The 9,833-nt window shown below is 64.0% G+C and overlaps 2 protein-coding genes across 2 annotated transcripts; one reads left to right on the top strand and one right to left on the bottom strand.

Moving 5' to 3' along the window:
- Window positions 1-2,656: 2,656 nt before the first annotated feature.
- Window positions 2,657-4,623, bottom strand: MNEG_10305 (thioesterase superfamily protein; the record flags this gene model as incomplete). The annotated part of the gene is made up of 6 exons (XM_014041224.1): window positions 2,657-2,776; window positions 3,199-3,282; window positions 3,516-3,613; window positions 3,886-3,924; window positions 4,179-4,314; window positions 4,591-4,623. The coding sequence occupies 6 exons, from the start codon at window positions 4,621-4,623 to the stop codon at window positions 2,657-2,659; spliced, it is 510 nt and encodes a 169-aa protein (XP_013896678.1).
- Window positions 4,624-5,883: 1,260 nt separating this feature from the next.
- MNEG_10304 (5'-3' exoribonuclease 2) lies at window positions 5,884-9,646 on the top strand (the record flags this gene model as incomplete). Its single annotated transcript, XM_014041223.1, has 11 exons — window positions 5,884-6,042; window positions 6,403-6,447; window positions 6,660-6,762; window positions 6,995-7,071; window positions 7,460-7,562; window positions 7,843-7,931; window positions 8,187-8,369; window positions 8,569-8,685; window positions 9,015-9,116; window positions 9,333-9,449; window positions 9,629-9,646. The coding sequence occupies 11 exons, from the start codon at window positions 5,884-5,886 to the stop codon at window positions 9,644-9,646; spliced, it is 1,113 nt and encodes a 370-aa protein (XP_013896677.1).
- Between the last annotated feature and the right edge of the window lie 187 nt (window positions 9,647-9,833).

Genomic DNA, 9,833 nt, shown 5'->3' with positions numbered 1-9,833 from the left:
GGCGGTGCGCCGTTGTCACACGAGGAGGGTCAGCAGGGCGCCAGCAGCGGCGCTGTGGTCAGCCGCTGCGGCATCGGCAGCACCAGCACGGGGACTGCGGTGTTGTGTGTGGCAATTCACGCCTCTGGCGTCGAGATGAGTACGCCGCTACTGGTTGGGCGGGACAGCAGCCGCAGCCGCCGCAGCAGCAGCAGCGGTGGCGCCAAGCCCGCCGGGGATGACATGATTGCCACAGCGGTGGCCAGCGGCCTTCGGGCAAACGACGGCGGCCGCGCCGTTGTGGCCGGCCTTGTGACGCGCCCCAGCAGCGGCAGCGGCACCGACGGCATCGCCAACAGCAAGCAGAACAGCGAAAGTTCAGGAGATCAGGAATGCCAGGCAAGCAGCGGCAAGGCAGGGGCCGGCCCGGCCAGAAGCAGCAGCTGCAGCACCACCAGCTGCTGCTGCACGCTGCTGCAGCCGGTGGTGGTGGCTGGCACCATCAGCAACACCAACAGCGGCTCGAGCCACACGCCTCGGGGGCCCGAGCAGATTGGTGATAGCTGCACAGCGCTGCCCGTGCTGCTGCGGCTCAGCAGCAACAGCATATGCAACAGCAACAGCACCAGCAACAGCATCAGCAACAGCAACAGCAACAGCGACAGCAACAGCATCATCAACGGCAGCAAGCTGCGCGGCGCAGGTGATGATGGTGACAGCGCCTCCGCGGCAGACGCAGACGAAAGCGCGACCGAGAGCTGCCTAGGAACGGCCGCCAGCGGCCTTATCAAGCCCCCTGGTCCACAGGGTGCGCACTGCCCTTGCAGCAGCAACAGCCTCTGTATGAATGCAGGCGAGTCTGAGCTGCGCGGCCGCGCGGCTGCTCTGCCTGCTTGCCTCATGCGGCGCGCCAAGGCGGCGAAGGCAGTGGCGGCTGCGGCTGCGGCTGCCAACAGCCGAGGCACAGCAAGGGTGTTGTGCTGCGACACGGACCTGGGCTGCAGCAAGATTGATGGGAAAGTGATAGGGAAGAGGATGAGTTGCAGCGGCGGTGGCGACGGCGGCGGCGACGGGAAGGCCACCGCAATGCATGCCCAGCTGCTGCCGCTCATGCGGGCGAAGGCGGGGGTTGCTGCCTTTGACGGCGGCGCCGGCCTGCGCACCGCCTTGGAGCGCGGCGATGGTGCTGATAGCAGCACAGCCGAGAAATGGGATGCCTGCGCCTGCCCCCACACCGAGGGCAGGCCGGTGGCCGGGGCTCTTGTCGCTGCTGTGCGCGACGAGCCCTCGGCGGCGGGCGATGCGGCCCCGGCGGTGGGCGGCTCGCGCCCCGCGCCTGCTTGCGGGTGCTTGCCCTTCCTGGGGCTGCCCGACCGCTGCGCCAGGGCAGATGGGCAGGGGGATGCAGGTGCCAACAAGACCAGTAGCAACGGCGCGAGTGGTGGCGACAGCGGCGGCGGCAGCTGCGGCAAGGGCCTGCAGCAGGGCAAGAAGTGGTTCAAGGGGATGATGGGGGAAGTGAAGGCTGATATGTTGCAGGGGATGGCGCATGTGAAGCGCAGCCTGAAGGCGGCCCTAAGGGGCGCCAAGCAGGCGCTACTGCAGGCGGGGGACTCTGATGCCGAGGACCCGTCAGCGACGGCTGCCAGCTCCAGCAAAAGCGGCAGCATTGGCAGCACAGGTGGTGCGCCGGGTTGGGCGCATATTGGCGTTCTTTGTATGGGGGCCTTGGCACCACGCCCTATGCATTTCTGGGTGGGTGGGTTTCAAGGGTTAGGCATGGCACACTGCACCAGCGCGGGTCTGCGTGGGCCCATGGCTTTGTCGTGAGTCCTTTCTTTTCTTGCATCTTTTGGGGTTGGGGTCTGGTCCTGTCAAGTTCCTGAGTTCCCTGGTCGCTTTTAGGCACAAGATGCGACTGATCAATGCACGTGGTGTCCTTTTTCAAGTGTGTAGCCACCCGCCCCGCGGTGGCGGCACACACAGCTCCTGCGAGTTGAGCAGCTGCATTGCTCCTTGCATGGCGCCTTGCCGCCCACTTGGGGCGCTTCGATTATCAGCGGTAACCGCGCCAACCAGTCCTTAAAGGTCCTGGAAACGCAGATGCACGGCGACCCACTTCCTGGTGACTCCCAACCAACCCACAGAGGGGCTGCCAAGGTGGACAGTGGTGGAAACGGCCGGGCAGGGGCTATGGGCTGAGGCTCTTGCCATGAGACTATACTGCCCAGAGACTTCCAGTCAAGTGTGCATGGCTGCGTCAAGCGCTTTGCTGTGTTTATGTGAGTCATCAGGTCAGGGGTCGCGCCCCTCCCTCCACTAGAAGTCGACCTGTGGCAAGAGGCGCTCAGGGCTCAACCCAAGTAACAAGGGGTGCTGGGCCGGATGTGCTCAAGCCTTGCAAGAACACACTCAACGCCCCGCGGGTTGGTTGGGGGCGCAGACGAAGGGCGGGCGAAAATACGCAGGAGCTCCGTAGCAACACAAGCAGGAGTGCAGCAAACTGCACAACAAAGAACAGCAGCCAAAACAGGCACAGGGGTGTCACACGTGGCCTTAAAAAGCAGGGCGGGCAGGGCAGACATCAAAACAGGCTGCTTGACCCGTGCCACATCAAATCAACACCAGCCGGCAAGGCGTCTGGCCGCGGTGCCAGCTCAGCAACCCCTGCGGCGCGTCACAGCGCGCGCAGCGCCCCCAGCTTCTTGAAGATGCCGGTGGCGCTGGCCAGCAGCTGCTCCGCGCCGCCGCCCTCTGGCGCCGCCTGCAGCACCGACACGTCCACCTCCACAGACGCCTGAACGCGAGTGGGTTGTGGAGTGAGGAAGGGCGAGCCGCTGGTTTCAAAGAGGCAGATGGGGCAATCACGGCGGAGGGCTGGCAGCCACGGAGGCGGTGCACATGAGGCTGGTGTCTGATCTTCCTTTGGCTAGTGCATGCATCCTTAATGCATGGAGGCGTCATGCGTGGGGGCGATGGGGCAGGGTGGGGGCACAAGGTACAGCCGCCAGGTGGGGCACCCCCTTGCTGAGCAAGCCAGGCCCCAAAACGAGGTGCACACGCCGACGCGTGCATGCACGCGCACCCCCACGTGAACACCACACCCACACATGCACATGGGAGCGTTCGTGCTCAAACGTGCACCCTCCCTCCCTCCCTCTCTCGAAGTGTCTCTCCCCCCCTCCTTGTCACTACGCTCCCAGCACGCACTATCCTCACCTTGCCGACACCTGGCTGGCTGCCCTCCTTGATCTCAACCACGCTGCTGCGCACAACCAGCGGCACACCTGGCGGAGCAGGGGCCTGGTGGGGCGGGCGGGGATGGATGCAGGCCGGAAGGGTGCGGACGCGCAAGCATGACGTCGCCGTTCGTCACCAGGCGTTGCGCCGCACCGTCACCGTCCACACGCAGTCGGGGGTGCAGCCACGGCACCACACCCGCATCCGGGCTCAAAGTGCCCTTCAGTTTTTGGGGTCTGACGAGTATATACTGTGATGCTCAAACCCCTCAAGCGCCCCATCCACAGCGGCCCCACCTTGAACGACACGAGTATGGAGGCAGTGAGCGTCAGTGGCGGCGCGGGGAGGCAGCTGCGGTCCATGAGGGCTATGGCGGCCGTCCAGTTGCCGTGGCCTGTGGAAGAGGCCAGGGAGCGGGGTTGGGAGCGGCAGGGTCACCAGAAGGGCGAGAGCCGCCCAGCCCAGCGGCGTGCCGCGGCTGCCTGAGCGGCCTACAGCACGCCTATCGGAAACAAGGAGATTAGGCCGCTGCGTCTGGAAAGCTTCCGATCGCTGACGGTCGCTGCGGCAGGGGTGCGCTGCAGCGCCGCAGCGCTGCTGCACTGCGCAGAGACTGCCCGACCGGCCGCGTGTCGCCCCCCCCTCCTCGCCCAAAGGGTCGCTCACAGTCCATGAGCGTGCTGATGATTCCGCCGTTCACGATGCCTGGAGGGTTTTGCAGAGTCGCATGCAACGCTGCATCTTGAGGCGGCTGGCGCTTGAGAGCCAACGTAGGGCAGGGCGCAGCCGTTTTCTTTTCTTCCGGCCATAGCGAGCCGGCTGGCGGCGCGCCGCCATGCACGCAGCACGTTGACCGGTCAAGGAGGAGCGCCAGGCACTACAATCCAATGCGCCTGCAGCCTGGGTCTCATATGACATCAGGGATCAGAGGCGTCGCGGTGGCTGCGCCCTTGGCTCACCAGGGAATGCGCAATACTTTTCGGGGATCACTATCCGCGCTTCCAGCCCGTTGCGCACCCGGAAGCTCTGCAGCTTCAGCCCATTCTCTGCGGATGGCCCACAGCCCCAGCATGTACTGCTCGGCGTGTACGCGTCCTGCAGGGCCGCGGACGGTTGGGGGCGGTTGGCGGCGGTTGGGCATGAGCCGCAGCATTTGCGAGGCCCGCAGCTGCGTCCGCCGCTGCAGCTGCAGGGCTCCATGCCTCGCCACGCTCACATGGGGTTTATTCGCACCACTTCCAGCCGCCGACGCCTGTGCTGCCCCGCCCCTGCTGCAGCCCAAGGCAGCCACTGCTGCAACCCCAAGCACACTTGCGATCGCAGCCCCAGGCCCATGCTGTGACTGGCGCCCCAGCCCGAGGCGCCTCCCACCTGCACCGCCAGCTCCTCCCCTTCCAATGCCATGCCCGCCTCTGCAGCCGGGTGCAGCTGGCTGTTGCAGCTGCGTTTGAATTGTGTGCGTGCACGTGCGAGAGCGTGTGCATGAACGTGCGTGTGTGCGTTTGTGTGTGCATGTGTGCGTGTGTGTGTGAATCAGGATTGTGCGCAAGGGAGGCTGCACACTGCGATCGCTGGAGTCAGGGGTTGACTGCGGACGATCAGCCTTAGGCGCACCGGCGGCGAGCGCAGGCACGGCACAGACGGAGGCGGAGGCTGGTGAGCCACGAGCAAGCTCCCAGGTCACTCGCCGCAGTGTAGCGCTCACGGGTTGATCTTGTGGCCCTGCGACTTCATCCACTCCCACCGCGTGCGCTCGTCGGCCGCTTTGCTGCCAAACGCCCTGGCTGGGCCCCGCCGGAGCCACCGCCCTGACGGCTGCTGCTGCGACTGCTGGTGGTGCTGTTGGTGTTGCTGGAGTTGCTGCTGCTGAGTCTCCCGCGGTGCCCAGGCCGCTGCTGCTGCGGGCGCCAGCGCCGCTGATGAAGCACACGACACAGCGGGAGCAGCGGCGTCGGGGCTGCTGCGTGCCACCGCCTTGGCGAGCAACGTGCCCGCCGCGCGCCCGACCTTTTGCATGGTTGCTGCTGTTCCTTCTGACAGTACTTTTGTACCTTGACAAGAGTTGGAAAAGGCACGCAACCGCTGGATCGCGAACAGTCGAGCTTTGCTTCTTGGATCTTTATAGGTATGCACATCACTTGGATCAAAGCTACTCCCGAAAATCAAAGGCGGCGTACATCACCTGCAATCTGCGCCGCGAGATCATTCATGTTGTTGTCACCAGCAACGTCACCCAGCTTACCGAACAGCTCGTCCTGACGTACTGTGCGAGCTAGTATCTCTGTTATATGCGCGAAACCTCCTCCCCTTCACCGTGCAGCTAACATATTGGCTTGCTCGACGTCTCGAGTGGCCTCAAACGCTCGTGCCTTGTTGCTGAAGGAGGCCAATTCACGTATATACGACTTAGCCCTAGCTACCCGGCAGCTTGCCCCCAGCGGCGGCCCTTGGCGTCGCGGCAGCCGCTTCGACTTGACGCGTGCGCTCTCGCCGCAGCGTGATCCGCCGCCAGCAGCAGCTGCCCCACGCGACCGACGCCCGTGCACCCAAAGACTCACTCTAGCTCCACCCAAAGAAGCGGGGCGGCGGTCTCGTTCCGACGACCCCAGCGGCAGCGGCGGCGAGGGGGCGGACGCGGCAGCGGCGGCGCGCTGACCGGGCACCATGGGAGTCCCGGCGTTCTATCGATGGCTCAGCGAAAAGTATCCCAAAATTATCGTCGACGTGAAAGAGGAGCTGCCAGAGTGGATCAATGGGGTGGAGGTGCCGGTGGATACGTCCACGCCCAACCCCAATGGAATCGAGTTTGACAATCTGTACTTGGTGAGAAGGTTTTTCCGGGCGGCCGCCGACGCACTGCAAAGCGGGCGCAGCGCCGGCGCAGGGGCCGGCCTGCGTTCGTCTGCAGTCGGTACGGGGGGACGCGTCGCTCGCGTGGGTTGACGGCATGCACGGGTTGTCCCTTGTAGCCGGCACACCGGCGTGGTGGCCCTCAGGCGCCGCGCGCTCGCCCTGATGCGGCCGGAGGCCAGCACAACGCGCATGCCGGGGCTGGCAGCAGCGACGCTGCCGAAGCTGTGACAAGGGGCGGCGGCGGCGCACTTGCAAGGATCAGCATGCATGCGGGACCGCTGACAGCTGCCGTTTTCAAACGACCGTTTGAACCACCCACTTTTGCGCCAGGACATGAACGGCATCATCCATCCCTGCTTCCACCCCGAGGACAGGGTGAGAGGCGCGGCTCTGGGGCGCAAGGGGCCATCGCTGGCCAGTTGTCCCGGGGCCCACCAACGCTGGCGGCGCCCATGGGCGGCAGCGCCCATCTGCCCTGCCTTGCGTTGCAGGCACCATGCGTCGCGCGACCTCACATGCTATAAACAACCACTCTGAGTCTGGGTTCATCACACCCCCCTCCCCTCTCCTCTCCCTCCACCCCCCAGCCGGCCCCCACCACCGAGCGCGAGGTCTTCCTGAACATCTTTGACTACATTGACCGGCTCTTCGCCATGGTGCGCCCCAGGAAGGTGCTCTACATGGCCATCGGTGAGCCGCTGGCGATGCAGGCGCGACCTGGGTTTCCATCATATTGAGGCGATGCCGGCTGCGGCGACGGCTGCGGGCTGCGAGCGGCGGCCGTTGGGGATTACGCCTGGACTGGCACTCTGGTCGTGACGTACCACATGCACTGCGGCCCAGAGATTTTGGTGTCGTGAGTCAGCAGTGGTCCATGCGAGCCATTGCTGGCCTCCCGCCCTCTCGCCGATTCACCACGCAGACGGCGTGGCGCCGCGCGCGAAGATGAACCAGCAGCGCTCGCGGCGCTTCAGGGCGGCCCAGGAGATGGAGGAGAAGGTGGGTCACCGCCTTCCAGGGTCTTGGGGTCTCGGGGTCTTGTGGTTTGGGGGGTTTCGGGGTTTCAGGGTTTTTATGTGCAGCTCCTCGTCCTTTTGTCGGAGGCGCTGAGGGACGCGGTGTGGGTGGCCCCGGAGGCGGAGGCGCTGCCTCTGTCTGGCTGAACCAGACGCCAGGGTTTTTTGCAGGGGCAGCCACCTGACGAAGCCATGGGCCCTGGCATGCCGCCACGGCCTTGCCGCTGCTGGATCTGAAGCCGCGGTCAACTGGATGTATCGGCGGCCCGCCGCCGCCCGGCCCCCGCCTGCGCGTGGTCCCTGCCGTCTGTGGATTTCTTTTGGGGAGAAGAAACCCCAACGCATGAACCCTGATTTATGTGCGACCGCAGGAGGCGGAGGAGGAGCGGCTGCGAGAGGAGTTTGCAAGACAGGGCATCGTGGTCCCCAGGAAGGAGCGCTCAGAGATCCACGACTCAAACACCATCACGCCGGGTGAGGGGCGGCGGCTGCCAGGGGGAGGGATGGTGGTGTTCTCAAGAGGGTGTGTTGGCGGCCCGCCGTGTGCGCCCCCTCGTTGGGCCAGGCTGGTGTTGGCGTGGCGTCTTGCGGTTGTAGATAGATGGGGGCGGGATGGCCGAAGGTTGTCAGACGCGAGCCTGCACTTGCTTCCGCATACGTGTGTGCGTGGGACGTGCACGGCCGCGTTGCACGGACAAGCAATCGCCTGGAAACGCTGACGTCACCATGCGCCTTCCGCATGACATGCAACAAGGCACGCCCTTCATGCACCGCCTGAGTGTGGCGCTGCAGTACTACGTCCACACGCGCCTCAACGACGACCCGGGGTGGAGGGACATCGAGGTGCGGTGGCGCTTCCTCGTACGTCTTAAGCTGATTTGGTCTTAAATTATCTGCCATCCATCTTTCAGGACGCGGCGCATGCAGTGTGGGGTCCCTCCTCTGTGCTGTTCTCTGCCAAGTCGATCAGCTTCTGGACCTGGTTATTCCACACGCACCCCAATGAGGCCTAAGGCAAACTTCCCTATTCGCCTTTTTTGCCCCAAACCATCCCTTTCCCACCCAAATGACCTAAATTGTCAAACATCACCCCCGCAGGTGATCCTGTCTGACAGCAACGTCCCTGGGGAGGGCGAGCACAAGGCCATGGCGTTTGTGCGAGAGCAGCGGGGGCGGCCCGGGTGGAACCCCAACACGCGGCACTGCATGTATGGGCTGGATGCTGACCTAATCATGCTGGCCCTGGCCACGCACGAGCCGCACTTTGCGATCCTGCGTGAGGTGGGTGGGCCTGCTGTGTGGAATCTTTGTTTTCCACTGCTTGGGTGTGGGTAGAGTGTTTGTGATTGTGTGAATGTCTGTGTGTGTGTGTGTGCAGGTGCAGTGTTTGTGATTGTGTGAATGTCTGTGTATTGCCAGCGATCCTGCATTACTCACCACAACTAAGGATCAGGTCAACCTAAACCCCAAACCACCCCAGGTGGTCTTCCAAAAGAACGCGCCGCCTGGCGGGGGCGGGGGCCGCCACGACCCCTCCAAGCCCCTCATCCCGCTGCCTGGCCAGGAGGCGGAGGAGGAGGAGCAGAAGCCGGAGATGGTGCGGGGTTGGGGGCGGATTTGGGGCGGCGTTTGGTTGGTTTACGGGGGCAGGGGAGGGGGGCGGCCGCGGCTCTGCAATAAAACAAGCGGCGCTCGAGGATTTCCATCTTCCCGCGGCGGGGATCGGTTAAGCCATAGCGCACGCACGCTTGCATGGACAATCACATACACACATGTGGCTTGCGCACACACAACTCAACACGGTTCCCCCCCCCCCAGACATACACACACGCACATCTTCCAGACTCGCACGCGCACCCAACCTGCACACACGGACCCCCCCCCACACACACACGCACAACTCCCTCCCGCACACACTACTCTCAGGTGCGCAAGCCCTTCCAGTTCCTGATGGTCAACGTGCTGCGCGAGTACCTCGCCCTGGAGTACCGCATCCCCCGCATGCCCTTCCCCTTCGATGCGGAGAGGGTGAGCGCGGCGGCACACCGCCCCACCCCGCGGCAGGACGCCCGGATACCCGGCAGTCCCTTTGTCACATGCACATACGGACACCAAAGCAGACACTCCAAGTTTACACAAACACACATCGAACGCACTGATACACAACGCACACACGCACCAGCACGCACACTGAAACTCTCACACACTCCCAACCCAAAACCCTGAACCCCGATCCACCCCCAGATCTACGACGACTTTGTGTTCATGTGCTTCTTCGTGGGCAACGACTTTTTGCCCCACATGCCCACCCTGGACATCAGGGAGGGCGCCATCGATCTCATGATCAAGGTCTACAAACAGGTGCGCATGCGCGCGCGCGCGTGTGTGTGTGTGTGTGTGTGTGTGTGTGTGTGTGCGCGCGCGCACATGTGTGTGCCTACGTGTGTGTGTGTGTGTGTGCTTGTCTCGCTGTTTGCATGTACTTGTGTGTGTTTGTCCTACCTGCCATGTGTCAAGTCCTTCCAAGCGCGTGACGGCAGGAGATCGCGTTCCAATGAGGCCCGCACATGGATGGCAATTTGCACACGCCCCTGATCGATTTCGCCTGGCACCCATCACAGCCGAAGCCTGATTTTCCAGCCGACCCAAACCTTTCGCTCAAGAACGCACGCAAGCACCCACTCACCCACCCCTTCTTCCCCTGCAATGCTCATGCACACACGCACACCACCCCCCCCCCCACCC

The sequence above is a fragment of the Monoraphidium neglectum genome (assembly GCF_000611645.1).
Source record: "Monoraphidium neglectum strain SAG 48.87 unplaced genomic scaffold scaffold02262, whole genome shotgun sequence".
Taxonomy (NCBI): domain Eukaryota; kingdom Viridiplantae; phylum Chlorophyta; class Chlorophyceae; order Sphaeropleales; family Selenastraceae; genus Monoraphidium; species Monoraphidium neglectum.
Note: the sequence above shows the minus strand (reverse complement) of the source record. Positions and strands in the feature narration are given on the sequence as shown.